A 23,722-nucleotide genomic window follows, 5' to 3' on the forward strand; every position below is an offset into this window, starting at 1 on the left:
CCGATCTCGTTTCAATGGCCTTACAAACTTGCTTAAAAACCTGAGGCAGCTCAGTGTGATACCCTTACTTTAGAATACATTTAAATTGTGGAGGGGACAGGTCAACAGACACATTACACACACTCCAGTTCCCAGCACTCTGTGCACTTGCACTGCACCCACACCCAGAACAAGCAGCACAAGTGACACACTGCACTCACCAGACACACCAGACTCCCAACAGCTTGTTGTCCTTGTACTTACACCTAGGTGTGGTTTAAGTCATGCTGGTTTTACAGGTACTACTCATCACACACCATCATTGCACATTTACTACAAAATTATTTATTAGACAGCAATACACAGCTTTAGCAGAAGCTTATATACATGCACACAACACTGCTGACTACCCTACTCGGGGACTCTAGCTCTTTTGCCCTTGGCCTTGCGGACCTCTTCTATCAGATCTTTTAAGTACTGAATTTCCTTACTAAGGGAATCTGCTTTCTCCTTCAGGGCCTGGTTCTTCTGCTCCAGCTCTCTGCACTCCCCAGACAGCGCCTCCTGTTCCGCCCTCTTTTTCTGCCGGTAACGCGTGGCAGCAGTTTTATTCTGCTCCATCTTTTTTAGTTTCTTATCGATTTTCTTTTCTCCTTTCACCTTAGCTGACACTACCTTCTCTGCAGGATGATCGTAGGGTTTGGACTGCACAGAGCCACAAGGGGCATCTGCAGGGAACTGGTTGCCATTGGGGGATCCAAGTGAATTGGTGGGGCTGTGTTGGGGGGTTCCCAGGTAGGAGTCTGGGCTCATGCATATCCCACTATCATCTGAGTGGTTCTCATCCTCTTTCTCAGACTTGGTGATCACCACCACCACAGTGGGGTACTCCCGCTTTCTTTCTCCTTCCAGAACATCCACTTCACTTCCTAGCTCTAAACTAAATGAGTGGTCTGAAGTGGAAGTGAGAGACCCTGGGGAGAGGGGGAAAGACCAAAGGGAAGCCAATGGGGCCATTGGATCTGCTCCAACGGGGGATTCGGGGACATGGGTGACTATGTTATTCATCAGTGGAAGTTCTTTGTTGTGAAATTCCTGGATGGTAGCATTAAATAGATCACACGTGTCTTCCAACGTGGCCATCAGCTCGTCTGGTGAGACGGTGGCTTCCAGATGTTCCATACCTAACAGGGCATCAAAATCAAATTCCTTCAGATCCATCTTCTCCACCATCCACTCCATGCCAGAGAAGGCATCCTCTGCACAATACAGAAAGTAAATTACCATTTCAGTAAACCATCACACAGTGCAACTCAAGGTTATGAAAACAATCTACCAGTTGATCATGTCAGCATCTTTCCTCTCTCATGTATTATAGCACAAAGAGGAAACCATCAGGAAAAAATACACTTTCATTAAGCTCCTAAAAACTGCAGGGTACAACATAACCAGCTTTTGTGACATTCCAACCCTCTCATTTAAATACCAGAAGAATTCAGGGACATCCACAACATACAACCATGTTTTCTTATTGTTACCTCTGCCAAGAAACAGAAACAGCTGGTGTTATTTTAAGGCCAGCACAAGAGGCACTTTACCATAACCAGCAAGTAGGTGTCAGCTAAGTAGTGTAGCATACACTCTTTCCAAGCCCACGTAACACATGTAGGACTGCCTTCAGATTTAAGAAAACCTAACAATTTAATTTCAACAGGAATGTCGTTGTACTACGTAATTATTGCTCTTTACGAAAATAAGTAAAGCCTTACCCTGACTGCTATCTATGGTGTTGCCTAAACTGTCCACAGCAAGCCAATTGGAGGAGACTGCCTTAGCCTTGTCGCTGGAGAACCCATGCGAACCGAGGGGCTCGGCCACCTCCAGGTAGTCATCTAGGAGTCCCAGACTTTCCTCAGCCACCGAACACGGCTGGCTGAAGGGGGATATTGAATCCCCCAACAGCATCTCGTTGTTCAAGAAGCTCATTTTCGTCAGCTTTTAATGCTTTGACGTCGAAGGATGTAGACAAGAGGAAGGTTTTTTCGTCGACTACAGCAATGCTGCTGTGCGATGCCGTGAAAAACCTGCGGACAAAACTTGCAGCCATCAGAATTTGGTTCGAGCAACATAGTAGCCTTTTCTACCAGGGGCATCTCAGGGAGCACGGCGGAACTTCCCAGATTATCTCACTCCTTTATTCCTGTGCGCGTCCCCCGCCTCCCTCGGGGCCGGCCCCGCCCACCCGCCGCCATTTCGCGGTGCCACCGCCATTTTGTGTCCTGCCACGTTTCCACCGCGGCTCCAGCACCGCACAGGGCTGTGCGCCCCGTGCCCAGTCTTGCGGGGCAGGCTTAATGCTACATTACTACAATACTTAACGTTACTACTGGAGCTAGATGAGTAACAACCCCGTTCATCTATCTGCGATTCCAGCACGTGGTCCTTAGACTCAAAACCCTACCACCTCCAATGCCCCATTTTCCCTTACATACAGCAGCGCTTTCCCTCGCGAGAGCCAAGAAACCCCCCCTGTGAAAGTCCCTTATTCCCATGAAAATCCCAGAAACAAGTATTAGGTAATAAAATGCCAAATTTTTTCGAAAGCAAGGTTTCTCGAACGATAGGAAGCGTAGACGCTTCTCGTAAATTCTTTCAAAATTGCATTTCCTGTTATTTCTGGCACTCGCCGCACCCGGGGGTACCGAGCGCTACGAAGACCTCCCCACCTCGCACCCATTTTGGCGTTACTCGGTAGTTAATGTATTAATTTAGTATACCTAAATACTTCCCCCGAGATACCAACTAACACCACACGCGCATTAAACCCACCCCAAGAGGGTAAGAGGGCCCCTATCAACACACAAGAGAGGGAGCAGCCGTCCCTCACACACGATACTCACGCCATGGTTGCAGATGCCGGGGGTGTGCTGAGGCCGCCGCCGCTGCTGCTGCCCCTGGTGCACTGGCCGATGCCGCCGCTGGCCCTGCCGCCTTAAAGAGCCATGGCGGCTAGGGGAGGGAGGGCTGCTCTTATCCGCGCCGCGCGGGAGGTGCTGCGCACACTGACAGAGCCACACAGACAACCTCCTCTCCGAGCGACAGGAAACAATGAGGTGGCACCGGCGCTGCTCCGCTCTTATATATGGGACGCTTTGTCAGTAAAGCTGCAGCGCTGAGATATCCTTCCGCCAGGCGTCACCGGCCTGTCACCAGCAGCTCGGGGCCCGTGGCCTGTCTTTGTGGGCTTCTCTCCTGCCGTTCTGCTACGAGTTAAACGCAGGAGCCACCGACAAAACGCCACAACTCCACGACGGAGCAGTCAAGAAGGGACTATATGATGTATACATGCGCGCCGGACACCCCCACTTAGGGCGCGGCTGTGACACGTGACCAGAGCGACTGAGGACGCGCCCCCCCCGCGGGGAGCGTGGGGGGAGGGGGGAAATTTTACCCGCCAACAAAGACCCAGAGCTCGCGCGGAAGACGTCACGCAGCTCACCACGTGGGAAGGGCGGCGCTCATTGGCTACGAGCGAGTCGTTTACGTGCCCCGTGGGCTGTCATTGGCCAGGCTCGGAGGAGACCAATGCGCAGGGGAAGCGGGGCAGAAGGAACAGCAGGGTGGGAAAATGGAGGCTGGACGGGGTGGGGGAAATAAAGATGATGCTGGGAGCGGGTCGAGAATGAGCGGCCGGGCAGGAAAATGGCGCCCGCTGACGGCAGCCCTGCGTTTCCCCTGACATGCCCCTCTGGAAGCAGAGTGTGCTCCCCACTTCGATTTCCAACGGCTCCTTTTGTTGGCCACACAAAGCCCCGCTGAGGTCAGGCGGGAGCTGGCGGCTGCGGCCCAGGCTGAGGCGCTGGCAGGGCGCCCCTGAGGCGGCGGCAGCCCGCCATGGCGTCCTGCTCCCTTAGATAACGCGCTGCCTTCCCTCCCTGCCTGCCCCACACATGGAGCGCGCAGATTACGGGCTCCCCGGGGCTGTTTGTTTGTGTGCGTGCAGGAGAGCGTCTGCCCGCAGCCTCACAGCGGCCACGGCGCCGCACCGACGCGAGAGGCTTCTGAAGAGCCTGGCTGCAGAGCGCGCTGCCCGGCAGCCGACAGTATCAAAGTAGTGCCTTCAACCCATGCAAGGGCTGAAAATTAAGTTGGTCATTCCACAGTTGAGGAATAAAAATGTCGTCTCCTGCCGTGCAATTTCATGCTGATGTAGTTGCTTCTCCCTTTTCTGTGCAGACATCACTCGACTGGTGTGAGCATTAATTGATCACCTACCTATAGAGCCTCGCGGCTACAAAGGGCAGTGTCACCTTGGGTAGCTTTCAAAGTGCGGTTTTGCATTTTATCTGATCCAAATCAACCTGCTTCTAGGAAGGAAGTCAGGACTCTTTCCCCACCCAGTTCCTGCTTAAACAGTTCCACCATCTGGCCTGGCCCCCACTGAGACAGCTCACAGCGAGAAACTCATAGGGGTCAACAGTTTTCCACTGGCTTCAGTTCCTTCCTCATCCTTTCAGTCGGGTCACACAGGCACTGGACAGCTCCGGTGAGCTGGGAGTTTCAATACCCGTGTCATTCCTCACTGTGTCAGAGTTACCCAGCTTCAAAAGGTTGATTTTCTACTTTGCCAGCCTCACAGCACCATCAGCTCTGAAAGCTGCAGTGGGACTTTGCTTGTTCAAACATCCTCATCCTGCAGCTCAGCTTGCTCTCAGCTACTTCTGCAAAAAGCGCCACTATTTTCCATTTAAGACCTCAGTAGTATTTGGGTAAAGCCGTAGCCTTCACCTTGTTTGCTCAGGTTTAACTGCCTGGAATGTCTTAAAAAACTGATGATTTGCAAGGACGGAGTGTGACCTAATTTTTACTTTTAGCAGTCTGGTCTTAGCACTGTCACTACAAAGCAGAGTATGTCACCGTATGACATCTGTAATGTGAGCACTGGCTGCTGAATTAAAAAGGGCAATTTTCCCTTTATGTTGGTTTGTTGCTGTTTTATTTTGGTTGGTTAGTTTTGATTCTTTCTTTCTTTCTTTCTTTGCACAGAATTTGAAATGACTCGTTAAAATAGAGGAGGCAGAGAAAAATGTCCTCCAGTGCCAACAAACACCACTGTAGCAATAGAGCAGTCTGAGATAACTGTTCTGATAAATACACTATGGAGGAGGCAGATCTTGCCTCCAAGGAGATCTGAGAGGATGCAGCAGCTTTTAAAGAAGACGAGTGGGTGATTGGCTGTGTGGATGGGTGGACAGCACTTCCATGTCCTCACTGGCTAAGGGAGAGCTCTCACATCACTGCCCTGCCTGCCTTCCCCTCCTTTAAGTGAAAAGGGTGATTGTATGACCATAATAGCAGCTAAACAAACAGAAATGCACCCAATATTTATACACCCAATCATTCATCCTGAAAAGATAATTATAGATTTCTCTGAAAGGATTCTGGGAATGTGTGCGCAAGAATCACGTAAGCAAAAATGAAGTATGCAATGAGGAACTTAACCCAGATCTGCCTGTTTCCCAGCTGCCTGCTTTCCCTTTTGTGTGTGAACTGAGGTGGAAATTCGTCTGTATTATGAGTTCCAGACAGATTTTCTGTAGCAATCTCCAATCCACAAAGTGAAATCAAGTAATAAGAAGCCAGCCATTTACAGAAAAGCATAATTTCCCCTGTTTGCTGCAGGACTGCAGAATAAATATTGTTAAATCATTTCATGACCTACAACCCCAATTTCTTCATAAATTATCTTTCTTCTTTTGTCGATGTAATGTCAGACATGTCTCCACTGTGTCTAGATTTTTTAACCAAGGTAGAAGACACTTTTTTTTAAAGCACAAATAACAATTTTTGTACAAAAGAAATTGACAGTATTTCTAAGCACAGGACTACTAGCTACTCTTTACTAACTCAAAAGTGTCTAAAAAATAATTTCTTTCCAATATTACATAATGTATTTGTTGCTCAGAGACTGAGCAGCTCTGAAGAAAATTTAATTTCCAGCACAAAAAGGTGGCTTCTGAGGGAGCACCAATTTGTGTGCATGGTGAGTGAAGTCCTGCTGTCATGTTAACAGCTTTATCACCATGGATCTTATTTTCCTGCCCTGGGAACCTCAGCAAAGGGAACTCCTGGGATAAGCAAGATCCATCCTGACACAGAAACGAGGGGCCAGCTGCAGGAGAGAGGAGCTGCTCTTCCAGAGCTTGCTGCAGGAGAGAGGCCAAGGGCCTGGCTGTGAAGCAATTAAGTGCCCTGATAAATCCAGCACTGCAGAGAGCCAGCTCCAGCCAAACAGCATCAGGAGGTGGAAAACTAATAGTCCTCATTCACCCTCCTCCTTCCTTAGGATGGAAGGTCAATACATGGGCTTTAATAACCTCTCTGGTTTTTGGTTGTTGTTGTTTTTTTCTTGTTAAAGTAAACATTGTTAAGAAAAGATTTTCTTCTTCCACCAGCAAGAATACAGGAGACAAACATGCTGAATGCTGTTAGTAAGCACTCCAAAGACAGAGAGGACGTAAATGTTTCCATAGTAACATCCCTCACACAGTCTAGACCGGCTGCATGGGATGCTCTCAGGGACTGTCAGTGGCAGGGAGGTGCTGGGCCTCTCTAGCAGGGGAGCAGGGTGCTGGGAGGAGTGGGAATGGCTGGGGCCGGGAGGGGAACCAGCAAAAGTAGCAGTGACACAGATGTCTGCTCTTGTCTGGAGAAAGCTGCAGCCAGGGGGAAGGTGGGGTGACACTGCATGGGACAGTGCATGGTGGCCATGGTGGCCCTGGTGGCCCTGGCAGGCAGCTTTGGGTGCCACCGAGCCTCGGTGCCCCGGAGAGGGAGAGGAGCAGATGGGCTTTGTGCTGGCCCTGGGGAGCAGGGGCACTGCCTGCTCTGCAGCAGGGTCAATGTCAGGCAAGCCCCAAGGGGATTCTAGTGAGGGATAACTTGAGTCCTTTCAACCTTCCATCAGGAGGGACAGGGAGCCTTACCCTGCACTTCAATGAACAAAGCATTTCCAGAGACTAGCAGGAATTTTTCCTGGAGACAGAGTGCTGAGGAAAACACAAGGGAGGAATGGGGCAAAGCGGAGAGACATTTTGAGCAATTTTGAGGGAGAATTACCTACAACCTCTATGGCACAGACTAATTCACAGTGCTTGCTTGCTTCTTTCCTCATGTGGTACAAGCAGGTATCTGAAAGATCTTTTCTGCCAGATTCTCATTGTAAGCTCTTTAGGGATTGCTTTATAGATGTTCCATTTTAAAACTAGATCAAAAAGCAAATATATATGATTAAAGATCAGGCTGGGAGGTATTAACATCCATCTTTTATTACATACAAAATAAGTTATCCATATGCTCTGCCTCGTTTGTTTTGGACTAGTACACCAAATGGAATCTCTAATAAATCATTCACTGCTTACCCACTCCCTCACTGTCTTCTGTTTCCATCCTGCTATGAAAATATCCCTGACATTAGAAATGAGACTAATAAAAAAGAGGATTAAATCTGCAATTTACATCTGCAACTTACAGTTCAATTATTTCACACAGTTATGGAAACAACCCTGGTTGTCCACCTACATTTTTCTTACTGAACAAACTTGGGCATGCCGGGCACATGCTGATAGCTCACAAAATAATGTGTCTCCAGAGGCTTAGTTACTCAGAATCAGCCAGGCTGTGGCCAGCTGCCACAAGTAAAAACATTGTGCAAATCTGGTAAGAGGGAGGTGAGTTGTAACTTGCCCAAGCATGAGTTTCCTAAGCAAAGCTACAACTGGCTGAAAATGATGTTTAGCAAAAAATATGTGTGAAGGAGGGAGAGGAGGGGAGGCTGACTTTTGTTCCGACCATTAGGGGATATTTTTAGTTGTCTCATTGTCCAGCCTTATTTTATTATGATGAAAGGACTTGGGGGTCAAGAAGAATCCTTCATGTGCATTAGCACATATGGGCTCAGTTTAGCACACAAACAAAAGCCTTCCAGTTATCCAAGCAATAAAAGAACAGACACAGATTTCATGTCAACTATTGTTCTTCATGGGCCTGTAGTTGATGTGACCCCCCTGCAGACTGTGTGCTCAGTGTCTGTCAAAATGTATGTACCTGTACCTGCAAATTATCAGCATCTGCTGGAGTCACACCTGCCAGGTGTCTTGTGCCCTTCTGTGCAAAAGGCTGAGGAGGACAGTGACAATGCACATTGCTTATTTTCTATTTTCCAGTGTGAAGTTAGCAAGACCTGAGGCCTGACAGGCAGGTACAGATTATGAGACTGCAGCATCCCAGCCCAGACACCAGTGGGTGAGTTAACTTCCGTGGAATTCTCCTTCAGTGTCTCAGTGCCCCTCAGAGCAGCTGAGGGATCTTTTGGGGGTGTGTGAGATGAAGTCTCTTTGATTCTGGTGCTGGCAGGCAGCTTCAGCAAGAACACTGACACAACAAATGTTCAGATGAAGCTCTGAAACTCATTTGAGGATAAGTCACTCTTGAGGCTGAAGCTGCCCAGGTCCCTGGGGAGGAACGCTGCAGCCATTGTTCAGTAATAATTTTCCACTCTCCACAGGCAGCAGCTTCTCAGTGATTTACCAGCAGACTTTGTACTGTTTTAATATATATTTGTTTACAAAGGAGGAGAGAAAAAATCCTGGTGGATGTTGACACAACTGTGTTACCATTGAGTTTATAGCTTTTCCTGAAGGAATGCCATTTTCCCTCCTAAGGTCTCTATGTTAGGGGGTTTGGCAAATTATGTTAGAGAGATCGTTTCAGAAGACTTTGGGCCTGTTCTGCTCCCTGCACTTGTACATGGACTGACACGTGGCCTCAGTAGAGCCTCCTCAGGTGTGTTACAGGTGGCCTGGCCATGGGCAGGCTGGATAATAGTCCCCAAAGAAGACTTTGCAGCCAAAGTACCATATTGAGTAGGTGCTGTGTCCTCTCAACCCACCTGCCCTCTTGCTGCCATTGCTGTGGTGCCTGGTGAGTGGGGTTTGCAGTTCCCTTAATGGGAGGAGGTTTCTGTGCTTGACTGCTGAGAGAAGTGGTTTGAGACCTAACCCAGGTGTGTCAGCAGCCAGGAGCTCTGCTGGGGAGGCAGGGCTGGCCTGCTCTTCTGGTACTCAGAGGGAGGGAGACTTTTGAGGCCCTGTCCTGGCTTCAGGAGGAGACATCTCTGGGTTTGAGGCAATGCTGTGCTATTCAGAAAGGTAACATTTGAGCCATTCACCTTAGCCATGCAGTGTCAGTAAGATGTGCTTGGATGCACTTATCAGAAATACAGGTCTCCCCTAGGCAGGGCAGGCTCACAAAGGGGTAAATCTGTCCCAGGGCACAAAGCTTGGGAGTAACCAGTCTGCTGGTGACACCAAACATCCTCCTTGGCAGTGCAAAGTGATGGACTGAAGATGCATTTTTCTTCAGTCATTGTCTTGTTTTACATAGAAAAGGGAAGGGAAGTTCAGGGAAGGGAAGTTCAGGGAAGGGAAGTTCAGGGAAGTTCAGGGAAGGGAAGTTCAGGGAAGGGAAGTTCAGGGAGGGAAGGGGAGGGAGGGGAGGGAGGGGAGGGGAGGGGAGGGGAGGGGAGGGGAGGGGGGAGGGAGGGAAGGGAAGGGAAGGGAAGGGAAGGGAAGGGAAGGGAAGGGAAGGGAAGGGAAGGGAAGGGAAGGGAAGGGAAGGGAAGGGAAGGGAAGGGAAGGGAAGGGAAGGGAAGGGAAGGGAAGGGAAGGGAAGGGAAGGGAAGGGAAGGGAAGGGAAGGGAAGGGAAGGGAAGGGAAGGGAAGGGAAGGGAAGGGAAGGGAAGGGAAGAAGATTCCTAGCCCCAAACATAAGCTCACCGCTCCTTGTTTAAGAAAAGGCACCAGACTAGGTCTAGGTGTTTTCTACTGTCCTCTCACAACGCCAGGCAGCAATTTGGAAAAGAGAAGGTTTGTGCCTTGGTCACGTCCTTGCCTGAGCAGAACCCAGCCTCCCTGTGAGTGCCAGGCAGCTGGGCCCCTGCCAGTGCTCTCTAACAAGCACCATGGGAGCTGCAGCTCTGCAGCCTCTGGGACTGCTGTGCCTTGTAGTGCCTTGGCTGCAGCGCACCTCTGACAGTGCTGCAAACAAGCAGCAGCTAAATATGATTCACATCTTATTATCCATGTAAGTGCTGGTACTTACTGTCTCCAAGGTCCCCTGTGCTAAATAAATTCAGGAATCTGAAGGCAAACGTCATTCTGCCATACTTCTTCCAGGAACAATTGCTTCTTGCCTTTCAGGGGAGGTAAGGAGCCTGGCAGGGCCTTGGGAGTTTTGAAGTAATGCCCATTGTGAGAGGTAAAGAGCCAGCACAGTCCAACATTTGCCACCTGTGCCCTCGTGTCTGCTGCCTCTGAGGCCTGTCCTTTGCCATGCTGAGCACAATGAGACAAGAGGGCTGTACAGGACTGGGATCGTTGCAGTGGCATGTCTTATGGGACAGTATCACCCCTGGGCTTCTGTAGAACAGTGACAATTCTACCACAGCGAGAGGAAGGGGAAAGGTGGAATTGAACTGAAGCCAGGGAATTGTTGCCTAACACAAGAAAATCCTAAACAAAACAAGTAACACAAGTGAGCAACTTTTGTCCTTTATTTGTATGGAGAAGGCTTTTCATGAAGAATGTGGTTAGAATTTTTATATATTTCCCCTGAGAAGCTTAGCACTGAGTGTTAATAGACAAGATCAAAGAGCTACTTAGCCACAGGAGCCAGGGAAATTGAACCAGGGCAGCAAAATAAAAATCAATCCAACTTTTAGTGTGTTTAATGTGATTTGGTTCAGAACTGACTTCTGCATGAGTACTTAGCAAAGCTTAAGATCATGAGAAGTTTGAGTTCCTTGAGCCAAACTCTGTGTCCCACTCACTTTGCTTTTTGTAAAATGACAAGAACATTTCCTATCTACAGAGTGACTTCAGATCTTCCCTGCCTTACCCACTGGTTTTACCACCCTCTTTTGCCTTATTGTTTGCAAGATTATTCCACAGGATCACATACTGTAAAGAAAGGAGTAATAGCCTGCTCACCAGCACATTTCTGGGTCCTTGACTTGTGAGTAATGCTGTCCTTCTCAAAGTATGCTGGTAAAAATTTTATCCTTGATTGTGCAAGGGACATTAAACCTATTCTAAGAAGGTTTGAATGTTACAAAAAAAAAAAAAAAAAAGGAGGAAAAAAAAGAATAAAAGGGAGGGGAAAGATATTTCTTGAGTCCTTCAGATCATAAACTCAGCCTGACAAAGATAAAGAAGATAAAATCCAGATTTCTCAAGCAGTTCTCCTGGGGCTGGAAGCCAATACAGGGTTTCACTGGTAGGAGGTAGAATCTCCCATTTCTTCCTTGCTGCCTCTGTGGGCAAAGCCCCACATTTCAAGATCCAGTCCCAGATTCAGTAAGCCATGCAGGGCCATTGAATAGTGCAGGTAGCGAGCCAAATTTTCTTCTTATCTGGAAGAAAATTTCCTCATTTGGAAGAGGCTCCTCTTTTTTTCTGTGAAACTACAAGTTGGAAGAGGTGCTTTTGTTTTCTATGAGACTAAATTTAAAAAGCAGCAGCTGTCTGCAGCTTTTCTAAAGTGTAGAATATTAAAATAAACCTTAAAAAACCATGTATGCAACTAAGTATTTGGGAACAAAAAAAGAAACATTATTAATGCAGTTCAACAGTTCAGCATGATAATCTCAAATTTGGGCTTCAGTCATCCTTTCTTCCCCAGTTTAAGATTATATAAAAAATAGGCCAGCATTTATGTATTTATTTTTGAAAATTAAGAGATGCAAAAGTAAATAAGGAAAATGTAAATTCAGCTACATTAATATCCAGGACAGGGCTGTGGTTATATAACAAAGTGGGCAAAATATTTTGCTTATTTCAAAATTCACTTTCCTCCTAGGGTGTTTGTTCCTTAGGCTAAGAACAAAAGAGATTCTAAGTCTTTGCAGCCTGGAGAACTACTTGTATTCCTCTTCTTTGTAGCAACTTTTTCCATACTTGCAATAATTATCATCACTCCCCTCAATTATTTCTTCTTTACATTAAACACACTTATCTTTTGATCTTTCCTCCCTCTTCATGCCAGGACAGCTTTTATGCACAGGGGCAAACCGCTGTCTCTATTAACCACGTATTGCAGGCTCCAGGCATTCCAGGGGCTTTAACTTGAGGGGATAATGCCTGACACAGATTTCACAGAGCAGCTTATTTTAGCTGCTCCTCTAAGACTCTGTATGGCATGAAATGTGCGTGATCTCATCTGATCTGTTTCTACAGAACAGATTAAAGAAAAAAAAAAAAGCAAAGCAACGCAGGCAAGGGATATTAGAAAAAAAGTTGGAGATGTAGGCTCCCTTTGTATCATAAAATACCCTCTAAAACAGTTAATTACAGAGTCCTCATTAAGACAAGTCTTACAGGACAACGTTGCCACTGCAGCCTGTCTTCCAAGAATTAAGAAGCCTGGGACCCATCAACAGCAGCATGACTTCACACCTTGTTTGACATACAACATTTCCACTCCACCTTCCCAGGCAGGCACATAAAACTGGGAATTACTGTAAAGAACTTCACCACAGCAGACATGGGCCCCTGGCAAAGCAGCTTCCTCGCTGCCTCAAGGCTGATGCCTGGATAAGAGAGGCCTGGCACACAAAAACCAGGGTGTGACTGAACAAGGGTGGGGGAGCCCGCCCAGGAAAGTTTAATATTCCAGAGGCACGGAAGCCTCTGAAGTCTGGGGAGCCACATGAAAAGCAGGTGCCTGTCCGGGCACATCGGGAAGAGGAGGAGAGGCTCAGCACCACAATTACACATCGTCTTGTGACTGCTGTGAAAGCTGCCAGGGGCAGGACGCTGCTGCAGAGCTGATTGCTCCCTCGAGACACGCTGCAAAGTGCTGAGTGCCCAGAGCTGCAAAGGGAAAGCAAGTGAATCAGCAGGGGCAAGTCAGTCCCCAAGCACTGCTGTGGTGCAGAATTGTATCAGCAGGAAGGTGATGCACCGAGATGAAAGCAGAGAGAGAGGTTCCTTTGTTTATAAACATGCCACAGACAACCAGGTTACTGTGGAAAGTAATTTTATTTCAGAATTCCACACACTCTGTCACAGATCATGCACTTGGACTTTCCCCTTTGCAAATCCACAGCCTCCAGGCCTGGGAGAGATGAGGCATCATCTCTTCACTTCTCACTGCTGTGCCCACATGCTAAGAATGAGGGCCCTGATGGCAGCTTGCCAGGGGGCAGAAAGCAGCCTCTTGTTTCCATAATTGCTTTTAAACACGAGAAAAGAAATCCATCTGACTTGAAAGATTAGCAGTGGAGCTCAGCAGCAGTGAAACCCACAGCTGAGCAAGTTGGTCCTCACCCTGTGGTTACAGGGAATAAGACGACAATCTCATGGGAAGCTTGTGTGAGCTAAGCTAGAGCAGAACACAGGGAGACATTCTTGGAGCTGAGCAGCCACCAGCCCAATGTGTGCCCTGGGCCTCTTACAATCAATCTGTCTGAGCCGCTCTGCCAGGAAGGGGGCCTGGAGCTGCCCTTTTCACATTCAGCTTTAGGTTCTCCTGCTCTGTGCTACACATTTGGCCAGGAAGTAGCCCACCTGCAGGTAAGCCAGCCCTCCAGGCTGTACATCAACACATGTACTGCATTTAATACTGAAAGGTGCCAGTTTGAAAGACTCTGCAACATTCTGTTTGACCCAAAGGCTGGGTGCAGCATTAGTGGTTGTTTCCTGCATACTTTGCCTACACCTTCTTCCCTGCTTCTATTGCTTCTTATACCTGACCTTGCTCTTAAAATATTCCTAGTTGCAGTGTCCCTGTGACCCATCACATCTTTGGCCTTTGTCAAGACTGCCACTGCCAGGGCAGCTATTGCCTGCTGTGGTGGCTGCCTGTGGGAAGTGATCATTTGCCTCCTGAGAACAGGCTCATGGCCAGCTCAGAGGAGGGCAAAAGGGAAGGGAAGAAATGATGGAGATGGTTGATGCAAGTGAAGTGGAGCAGAGTCTACAAAAAAGGCAAAAAGGCAGCTTCAGTCTCCATTTGATACACAAATTGAGCTCAATAGCAGCAAAAAATGGCCATAAAATATTAATTCATTAGGTTGCCAGGAAGAAGTAAAAGCATTCATGTAAAAAATTATATATACAGATATGTATGTGACAACTATTCTCAGGTCATATCTCACCTTTTTTTTTTTTTTTTTTTTTTGTATCTAGAGTTTTAATCATTTCCAGCCACACTGCTGTTAAAATGTGAACACCACAGTACTGGAGTCAGCACCAAGTGAGGGGTGACATCACACTGAAGAAATGAGCTTTGGGGGAACTCCTGACAACCCAGATATTTTAATATTTTTGTTGACCTTCAAGTAATTAAAAACAAGGGGAATTCCCCCCAGTAGCCTATAGGCTCCAAGTCTCATCTGTCTGCTTTTAGGGTAGAAAGGCTGACATCAGAAAGGCAGTGGGGGGCAAGGGAAGGAAGAGGGGGAAAAAGTCTGGGAACCAGAGTGAAGAGCAATCAACAGTTGAACAACACTGACTGCTGCAAAACACAAAGTCATACAAATGGGATTCCTGTTAACCTTTGATAGACTATAGACTTTATATACACACACAGACTCCAAAGTACACATCTGGCAGTCTAGAAAATACCAGTACCCTAAAGATTAAATAATTTAAAATGCAACGTTGCGTTATCACTGTATACAGAATGCTGTCTGACACACTGGCTAAAATGGACGGATTGTCCGAGAAATTGCTCCCTCCCTCACCTCACCAGCACTGCCTCTAAAAAAAACCCAGGGTGAAAGACTTCCCTCCGTGGCTCCACTCTTGAAATTCACCTTGAAACTTCTCTTTCAAAGATGGGGGAAGTCCTGAGAGGAAGGGAGGAGAAAAGGAAAAAAGGATTCCTGCTCCCTCCAAACTCTGCTGCTACAGTACTCCTCTCCACTGGCTAAGGAGGCTGGACAGCAAGGGTGAAAAAAGCTCCTCGAGCAGGGAAAAGGCAAACATGTTTCTGAAACAATAGTTATGCTGGTCTTTTGAGATACACACAGAGCTCCACACTCAGGGGGAAACCTTCTCTCCCACTTTTTGAAGACAGCAGGTGGCTAAATGCAGAGTATAAAGAGTCTACAGCCCAAGAGCAGCCACAGACAGGAGTGAGCAGAACTGCACTGCCAACAGGTCCAAAGAGATGGAATGGGAAGGTGTGCCCTCACCAGCTTTCTAAGAGTATTTGTAAAATGGGAGCACTGGAAAGTCAGCACATGGGAATGAGGAAGGGGATGGACAGCCTCAGTTCCGGGGAGGAGACTAAAGCACACAGAGCAGATGGCAAAGCTAATACATCCCTAAATGCCAGCTTTGTATATGTACCCTAATATCACTGTATGGGACAGAACCTTGCTGATGTCACCAGTTCAGTTCTATCACCTTCACAGCCTTTAGAGCTGGTGAGAATCTGGCTTGTGTGTGCTTATTCCAAAGCCCTTTGAGGCATGCAATCTTGTTTCCACCTCCAGTAAACCAAAACAGCCATAAGCTCTTGGGGAAAAGATGAAAAAAAAAATCCCCATTCCCATATGTGTCTCCCACCCCTCCCCTATGATCACCCTCTCTTCCTCTAGGCCAGAGACAACTGAAGAGCTGCCTTGTTCTCCGCTCCCGAGGCCATTCCCACGAGATCTGGCTAGGCAGGAACAGCAAGCTCTGCTCCTTCAGCCTCATCACACAACCAGACCACAAAGGCTCCTTCCTCCCCTGTGACAGCCTCAACAACAATTGTCTGTACAGGACGTTGTGTCGCAGCAGACTGGACAAATTTTGGCCCTTAATCCTGAACCCAGCTTCCAAAGGATGAGAAGGCTCCATGGGAGCAGGAGCTGCGGGAATTCTTCAGTTTCAAGCTCTACAGCCCTAAATATTGCCAGTGTAATCATTATCCACTCAGAAATACAAAAAGAACCCTATCCAAAATATCTCACTCAGTCTGCCCCGCATGACTGGGCCAGAAGAACATAAAAGAAAGGAAAGTGAGACAGTGTAGGACAGCAGAGAAAAAGAAACATAGGGCAAAATCAGGCTGGAGGAAATTAAACAACCTCAGTGCAAGTCTGCTAAAATCATCACTGGATTTACCAGCCCAGTTCCACCTTCTTCAGACCAAAAAGGGTTTGCTGCAGTAAATGTACTGCAGAAGAAAGAAGTGCATAGTTTGGTTTATTTTTTTGGTAGACACTAAAAACTCATCAGAATTTATGTGAAGATCTCAGAGCTGCAGTTTTAGCCTCTCCTCCCTAGCCAATGGGTACCTGTTGGGGCAGAGATGGTGGAAATGGACCAGTAGCACCAAGAAATTCAGTGGGAGCACCAACTCCAAAGCAGGAATTACTAATGAACCAAAAGGGGGGAGTGGTGAAGAGAGAGAGGGAGACAGGGAGAAGTGGAGGAGACATAATTCGCAGTAATCAAAGTCTGCATTGGCTGAACTCTATCAACACTTCCCTAGGTAAGGCCCCATTACGTCTGCAGCAAGACCTCTGGCTCCGACAGAGAGCTGTAGAGGGTGTAGCCCAACTCGTCCACTTCTTCAGGGGTGAGCTCTGAGAACAAGTTCACCTTGGGATTCAGGGCACTAGGGAGGACACCAGCCTCCAGGTGGCGGATCAGCCCCTTCAGGGCCTGCAAGAAGCGGTCAGCCAGCATGTCCTGGGACCAGTCGGACTCCTCCTGGGACAGGTGCAGGATGACGTTGGTGAGCTGGCTGGCAGTGAGGTGTCCCAGCGCCGGGTTCAGCTTGCACACTGCTTTGAAGATCTTGAGGCACAAGCAGCGGCAGCCAGAATCCCCCTGGTCCAGGGCGCGCAGGCGCGCCGTTTCCGCCGGCCGCAGGCTCAGGCGCCACAAGTTGTCGTTCTGGGCCAGCCGGTGAGGTTTGGCAACGAGGACGATGTCCCCCAGTGTCAGGGATGGCAGAAAGTCAATAAAAAGATGCCGATCTGCATCATACTGCACTTCCAGAGTCAAATCTGCTGGGGGAGCTGCCGGACGGATCACGTAGTCCAAGAGACTCCCGATTGCTGGCCAGTTGATGGACCCAGCTACAACTTTTTCAAAGGTGTCTGCTACAGTTTTGGGGGAAAGGTAACCTCCCACCACACAGCGGTCCCAGTAGCTGCTCCCGCGAGGAAAGTACTCTGGGTTTTCTCGACGCACCAAGTAGAAGCCAGGAATGTTCATGATAGTGTCCTCCCCGGGGATACACGACCACAGGTTCTGCTCCAGCGTGAGAGGTACAATGAGCTGGATGTGGTCAGCTGTCACTACCTTTCACAAGAGAGAAAAGTCAGTAAGAATAAGCTTTCTCTCTCCACATGCATTTTATTCACCACCTTTAGATAGCCTTCTGTCCAAAGGAACCTGGAATATAAGGATTCAGCTGTCTCGCTCTCCTCTCTGTGTGGGATTCCCAGCCTCCCTTTGTTAAAAGGCATTCTGAAGGACTATTTCCAGCCATCAGTGGGATAATTCCAAGGTATAGCTGAAGCTAGTGCTTACGTGGTATGTACTATTTAGAGACCTGACATGGACTGCATATAGATGAATCATTCTGCCACATATTGCTTTAAATCTGCTCCTCGGTTGTGAGGTGCAGCTGGCTGAGGGCACAGCAACGCCACATGACAATTTAAACAGGAGACAGAGTTTCAAGTTTCTTGACAAGCTTCTGTTGCCATGGTTTAATAATCCAATGCTACAGCTAGGTACACTGCCCTCACCTGGTCTGCCACATTGTTTGGAAAAAGGTTGTTAAAGATCCCTTTTCATCAATGTGATTATGTGATTAACACCCCAGGTCTAATTTTCACTGGACATTCCATGCTCCATTCCAGAGCTCTGACTCAAACAAAGAAGTGTGCCTCTGAATCACTCACTATAGCCATGGGCATCTTGCCATCAGGGAGATATTGTAGCAGGGACTGCTGTCCAATCCAGGTCTGTCATGCATTAAAAAAAAAAAAAAATAAAGGGTAGGAAAGACCTACATGAATACATGGGAGTTCTAAGGGAATGTATTTGGATGATTACAGAGGGATGGAGAGAAAACAGACATGTACCGGAGAAACAGCAAGAAAAACACAACTAAAAGAGACAGAGGAGAAACAAAGAAGGACAAAACAAAAAAGCAAAGGCTTTGCAGACAATGACAGAGCAGCCTGGTCATGCCTGTTCAAACAGCACTGTGGAAATCGATGCCTGGCTCCACAGCGGGAGAGGCAGCACCAGGGGCCTTATTACTGAGGAATGCTGTGCTGAGCCAGCAGCGCCACCAGGGAAGGCTGAAACGGCCCTGCGTGGTGAGCCTCCTGCCCGAGGAGCCCAGGAGTTACCTGCAGGTCGTCGTAGAGGCTGCCGCTGAGGTACATGTCCCGCAGGGGCATGTCGGGCAGCTTGGCGCGCAGGAAGCTGCGCAGCTCCGCGCAGATGTCCACGGCCGCCTGCTTGGCCCGAGCCTGCTCGTCCGCCGGGATCGCCACTCGCCGCCGGTAGTACGCCAGCAGCTTCTCCTGCAGCGACAGCCGAAGGCGGGACTTCTTCAGCTCCACCTGACTCCTCTTGGCAGATGGCTTGGCCTTGGTGGGTCGAAAGCAGTCTGCAAGACAGAAGGAGAACTGTTGAGGTTGCAGCTGATTCTGCTGCGAAGCGTTGCGCAGAACAGAATCTGCAGCGCGGAACTGCGGCCTCCCAGGTCTCAAAGAGCCTTGGCAGACATTTTGCAGGCTTCATGCAGCTACCACTCCAAAGGGGCGTGCTAAGGAACTTCAAAACATACTAGTAAGAGCATCAAAATGCATGAAAACAAGTTACTAGAGTTGAAATTTAGCCAGAATAATATTGTGTACAAGGATGTAATTTTAATGGCTACACAGGCAATATCTCAGCTCAATTTCATCAAAAAATCAGTGTTGTTACCATTTCAAAAGCTTTCAGTACGATGCCAGATCAGTGAATAAAACACTTTTGAACAACCACCATGATCTCTTTGAGTTTTTACCACTGAAACAGATTATTACAAATTACCAGCGAAACCCAGTCCTGACTAGCATATCAGAGAAGACTGTGCCACCTGGAAATGAAACAGTTGTTGGAAGCCTGATCAGCAGTTTATTAGGATGATGAGCTGACAGATCCTGGGACCATCCCAGCTCAGGCCATCATAGCTCCAGTGATACCCCACTGAAACCTTCACTGCAAAAAGACCAGCAAGCCCACTCAGAGACACAATGCAGCAACACAAGGTTTACATTGTATCTGCATTACTAAACAATATCCGACCTGCACAGATTCTCTGAGTCCCTTCTTTTCTGACTGCTTCCCATCCATTTCACATTTCTCTTAACATGGACAAAGAGTTTCAGACATTAACAATGAAAATTAAAGGGGAATTTCAGATCTAAGAGAACTTTGGAAGGGCTGTGATACCTAAGGGGCACAGGAGAAATCCCCAAGTCAGTGGGCCCATTAAAGCAATTGGCTGTTGCCAATTTTTGTTTGATGATTTGGCCACACAACACATGAGGAATGGCTGACCAAGCTGTACACAAAGCCATCTATCCCAGCCTCAGCAGCTGCTGTCTCTTGTCCCACTGGATTCTGTTGGACAGATTTGAGCTTTTTTCATGTAAAGAAAATAATGCACTAAACCATAGGGAACTGTATTTCCTTGCCTATTTATGAAAAAAAAATTCCATACTGAATTTTAATTTATTTCTAATTGAAGAATTTAAGACACCATCATCAATGTTTTTATTACTCAGCCCATATGCTTGGGGACCCCAATCAAAATGTCTAGACCCCATTTAACACAGCTGTCTAGTTTTTAATGTTTCCTCAGCAGAAAAAACTATTGCCATTCCAAAGACAATTTCCTTTAAAATCTGGAAATCAAGTTAATAGCTTGATTCTGATTTTTAGTTTAAATCTCCAAGTATAAATCTCCTGAAAGGAGTGATCTGGGATAGAAAGTAAAACCACTGAGAACAAAGAACCAACCACATGTAACAAAACATGGCTGAATTCCAAATTACTGATTATCCCACCCAGAAAGAAAACTACAGGACATTTCCTATAGGCTACTGAAGAAAAACACAGTGATAAGCAGCACTAAACAGGGAAATGTCGATCCAGAAATTATTTGGAAAATGGCAGCAATAATACAGGAAATACCGCTATTAACTGCTAGTACATTCACAGCTTGAATACTCCCCCCTTAAAAAGATGCAAGCAAACTGGAATGTCCCAAAGAAAAGCAGCAGAGTGCTTGAATGGAATAGCTTTCTATCAGGAAAGATTATATATTCAGATTAAAAGAGCAAAAATTAGGGAGAATAAAGCTTAACACCATGCAGTCATGAGAGGAATGAAGAGTGCAAATAGATGATCATTACTGATTTGTTCCCAATGGCAGTTCTGATTCTTGAAGTTACCAGTGCACCTGCTTAAAAGAAAAACATAAAAATCCTGGGCCAGACAGGGTATTTCCTTCTTCTGCACTCCATTAAACAAATGCAGGGTTTATAGGCCTGTATGACTGTGATGCAGGAGGATGACCATGCCTCTTACCAGCGTCTGCAGCTGAAGGTTCAGTGGGAAGGGTCTGCAGGGAGCGGCTGAGGCTGCTCTTCATGTCCTGGGTCAGCAGGCGTGAGGAGGAGCCCAGCCAGTTTGGCTCTTCCCAGCTTCTCTTTCCCGACTGGCCCAAGCGAGTGGGGCTGCTGGGAGCACTGATTGCCCGGTCGTACATCTAAAGCGGGAAGGGTTTGAGTCACCGAGGGGCCAACGCTGCCATTGTACCCAGGCCAGTGCCGGCACCCTGCTCCCGGAGCCGTGCCCGGTGCTGGCCGTGGCACTCCCTCATTCCCTCCCTCACTCCCTCGCTCACCCTCTTGACGGCCAGCGTGGCGATGCCCAGCATGGCGGCGCCACCCACGCCCAGCACCAGCCGCGCGTTGGCCAGCACGAAGTCGATGGCGGTGCCGATGCCGTTGTCATCCTTCTTCCCCCTGCGCTGCCCAGCGCCTGCCATCTCACCTGCGAGGGACAGGACGCACACAGTGGCACAAAATGGCGGTTCAGCCCCTCCTCCCACACCTCCCACCCGCTGCTGCCCCAGGCTTTACCACAGGAAGGGACCACCCAGCCCTGCGCCCTCTCCGTTTATGTTCCCTCAAATTGCTGCTTGTTCCCAGCAGTGCCAGGACAGTACTGACCAAGCAACGTCCAGTGCCTCAGGGAACACATCCAAATTTGAGGTGAGGTTTCTAATAATTGAATAGGTTTAATGAAAGAAAGCAAAATTTACTTCCACAGTGTTTTGCAATAAAATCCTGCATATTAAGCAAAACCCTCTAACTTTTCTGGTATTTTTCTTATGATTTGTGCTTCCCAACCAAAGCACATCCAATCTGTTTTGTAATTTCTAATGTAACAAGTGTGATTTTGCTTACAGACAAGGCAATACAGGGTTGGTCAACTGTCTGGCACAGAGTGGAATCTTCCCCAAGAAGTGACAGTCTCAGAGCTCCCATTCACAGATTAATTTCTGAACAGTGTCCCATCCCAGATACTTCAAAGACACCCAAGAATCAGCAGCAGAGACCACAACACATCATAAAAGGAACAGCTCCCTTGCCTTCATTTGATGTTTATCCTGCCCTGGAAGCTGGTGGATTTAACTATCAGATAAATCATGTCAAACACTGACATGAATATTTTCTTACATGTATACTTTTGTGTCCTCAAATTGCCATTAAATGTGACCTTCAGATTTAAATTTAAAGAGTCTCTCAGGCCAACATGGCCTCAAGCTATGCCAGTGATGGCTCAAGCTGGACATCAGGAGGAATTTCCTCACAGAATGGGTGATTAGACATTGGAATGGGCTGCCCAGTGAGGTGATGGAGTCACCATCCCTGGGGGTGTTTAACTTGGCTGTGAAAGGCAGTGCCTTCTAGTCACAAGGTGGATATCAGTCAAAGATAGGACGCAATGAGCTCAGAGGCCTATTCCAACCTCAATGACTCTGTGATCCTGTAAAAGACATTTTACCATCACTGTAGCCATAGGGAGATCCCCAGTGAACCTACATGAAAACCCCAAGAAACTCCTGCACTGTGACTTTAGGGCTGTTTTCTGCGTCAGTGTCCAAGGCTCTGAGCCTGCCTACCTGCCTGGGGCGGTTGAAAACTGCCCTGTGTTTTTTCTAAAGCCAAGCCAGTGGGAATGTTCGTGCCTGGAGGAACCAAGGATACATTCACTTGTCATCCCCAAGCAGAACAAACCCCACACTTTTGCAAAGCTCACTGTAACAGCAGCATGAAGAGCACGGTTGTATCATTGTAAATGACCTACCTGTGACCTAATGCATTTGTGAAGAGAACAGGAGAGCCCTCCTGGTGTGCCTGTGGAAGCACCTTCAGGACTTCTTCAAGAAAGTGGTGGGTAGTGAGTGTTAATCATCTCTTCTGGCGGGCGAGGGGATCTTGGAAAGAAGAGGGAGGTACGTGGGACCGGTGGGAGCTAGAGGGAATGGCTAAACCAGGCCCCCGAGGCTGCTCCGCAGGAAAGCCTGCCCCTTCTCCAGCTGCCTTTCCTTGTCCTCCAGCCGCTGCAGCCCCTGGTTCCGGCGGAACTCGCGGCGGATGGAGGCCAGGTAGAAGTCCCGGTCGGTGTAGCGCAGGCCGCGGCCGCGGCGCAGCAGAGCCCGGTACAGAGTCAGCACCGCCTCCCGGGACCACGCGGCCATGGGGGACAGCTGTGCGGCGCGGGCGGGCGACCGGCAGAGGGATGACCGACGGCGGGATCCGGGTCAGCTTCTCCCTCCCCGAGGGCCCCGCCGGCCGCCGCTCGGTGGCGGGCCCCGCTCGGTGCGGGGCCGCCTGTCCAACGGCGCGGGGTAACGGCCGGTGCGGGCCGCGGGCGCCGCTCAGTCCCGCGGGAGGAGCGCGGCCGCCCCGCTCTCACCGGCTGCGCGCGGGGCCGCTCCGGGCCGCTCCCGGGGTCACCCGGCAGCGCCGCACTTCTGCTTCCGGGCCGCGCCCCCGCGCCCGCCAATGGCAGCGCCGGCGCCACGGGCAGAGAGCCGCGTGGGCCTGGGGCGGCGGCGGCGCGGCGCTACCGCCCCCTGGCGGCCGGGAGGGAGGGCAGCGGCCCGCGCCCGGTCCGGCCCACCTCGGCAGCCCGGGATGCTCCGGCCGGGAAGGGCCCCGGCAGCCAGGGCTGCTGCTGCCCGGGGCTCCCTGTGCCGCGTGGGGCTCCATGTGCCGTGTGGGGCTCCCGCTGCCCGGGGCTCCGTGTGCCGTGTGGGGCTCCTTGTGCCGTGTGGGGCTCCCGCTGCCCGGGGCTCCGTGTGCTGTGTGTGGGGCTCCGTGTGCTGTGTGGGGCTCCGTGTGCCTCAGCACAGCGCGCTGGCCCGAGAGGCAGCGTGTCTGCCGTGCGAATCGCGGATTCCGTGAAGTTGGCAAAGAGCTCTGAGGGCAGGGAGTCCAGGTTGTGGCTGAACACCTTGTCAACCACATCATGGCACCCAGTGCCGCGTCCAGTCTTTCCTTAAACACCTCCGGGCACGGTGACTCCACCAGCTCCCTGGCAGCCCATCCCTGATGTCTAATGGCCCTTTCTGCAAAGGAATTCCCCCTAATGTCCAA

General features: G+C 49.0%; 3 protein-coding genes across 3 annotated transcripts; all 3 read right to left on the minus strand.

The window, feature by feature from the left end:
* Nucleotides 1-301: 301 nt before the first annotated feature.
* ATF4 (activating transcription factor 4) lies at nt 302-3,490 on the minus strand. Its single transcript, XM_064702367.1, has 3 exons — nt 2,880-3,490; nt 1,749-2,063; nt 302-1,238 (listed from the first exon to the last, which is right to left on the minus strand). Exons 2-3 carry the CDS (start codon nt 1,963-1,965, stop codon nt 391-393), a joined length of 1,065 nt encoding a protein of 354 aa, XP_064558437.1. The 5' UTR covers nt 1,966-2,063; nt 2,880-3,490; the 3' UTR covers nt 302-390.
* Nucleotides 3,491-13,057: 9,567 nt separating this feature from the next.
* On the minus strand, nt 13,058-22,591 carry MIEF1 (mitochondrial elongation factor 1). Its single transcript, XM_064702368.1, has 5 exons — nt 22,428-22,591; nt 20,959-21,107; nt 20,640-20,820; nt 18,407-18,669; nt 13,058-17,342 (listed from the first exon to the last, which is right to left on the minus strand). Exons 2-5 carry the CDS (start codon nt 21,100-21,102, stop codon nt 16,536-16,538), a joined length of 1,395 nt encoding a protein of 464 aa, XP_064558438.1. The 5' UTR covers nt 21,103-21,107; nt 22,428-22,591; the 3' UTR covers nt 13,058-16,535.
* Nucleotides 22,592-22,608: 17 nt separating this feature from the next.
* Nucleotides 22,609-23,056, minus strand: LOC135442504 (mitochondrial ribosome and complex I assembly factor AltMIEF1). The gene has a single exon (XM_064702369.1). The coding sequence runs from the start codon at nt 22,819-22,821 to the stop codon at nt 22,609-22,611; it is 213 nt and encodes a 70-aa protein (XP_064558439.1). The 5' UTR covers nt 22,822-23,056.
* Between the last annotated feature and the right edge of the window lie 666 nt (nt 23,057-23,722).

The sequence above is a fragment of the Zonotrichia leucophrys genome, chromosome 1A, assembly GCF_028769735.1.
Source record: "Zonotrichia leucophrys gambelii isolate GWCS_2022_RI chromosome 1A, RI_Zleu_2.0, whole genome shotgun sequence".
Lineage (NCBI taxonomy): Eukaryota > Metazoa > Chordata > Aves > Passeriformes > Passerellidae > Zonotrichia > Zonotrichia leucophrys.

Coding starts and splice junctions, on each gene's coding strand:
- ATF4 (XM_064702367.1), bottom strand. CDS start 1,965: ATGAGCTTCTTGAACAACGAGATGCTGTTGGGGGATTCAATATCCCCC. Junction 1,239..1,748: donor CACCATAGATAGCAGTCAGG/GTAAGGCTTTAC, acceptor TGTATTGTGCAG/AGGATGCCTTCTCTGGCATG.
- MIEF1 (XM_064702368.1), bottom strand. CDS start 21,102: ATGGCAGGCGCTGGGCAGCGCAGGGGGAAGAAGGATGACAACGGCATC. Junction 18,670..20,639: donor ACCTTCAGCTGCAGACGCTG/GTAAGAGGCATG, acceptor TCTGTCTTGCAG/ACTGCTTTCGACCCACCAAG. Junction 17,343..18,406: donor GCCTCTACGACGACCTGCAG/GTAACTCCTGGG, acceptor CTCTTGTGAAAG/GTAGTGACAGCTGACCACAT.
- LOC135442504 (XM_064702369.1), bottom strand. CDS start 22,821: ATGGCCGCGTGGTCCCGGGAGGCGGTGCTGACTCTGTACCGGGCTCTG.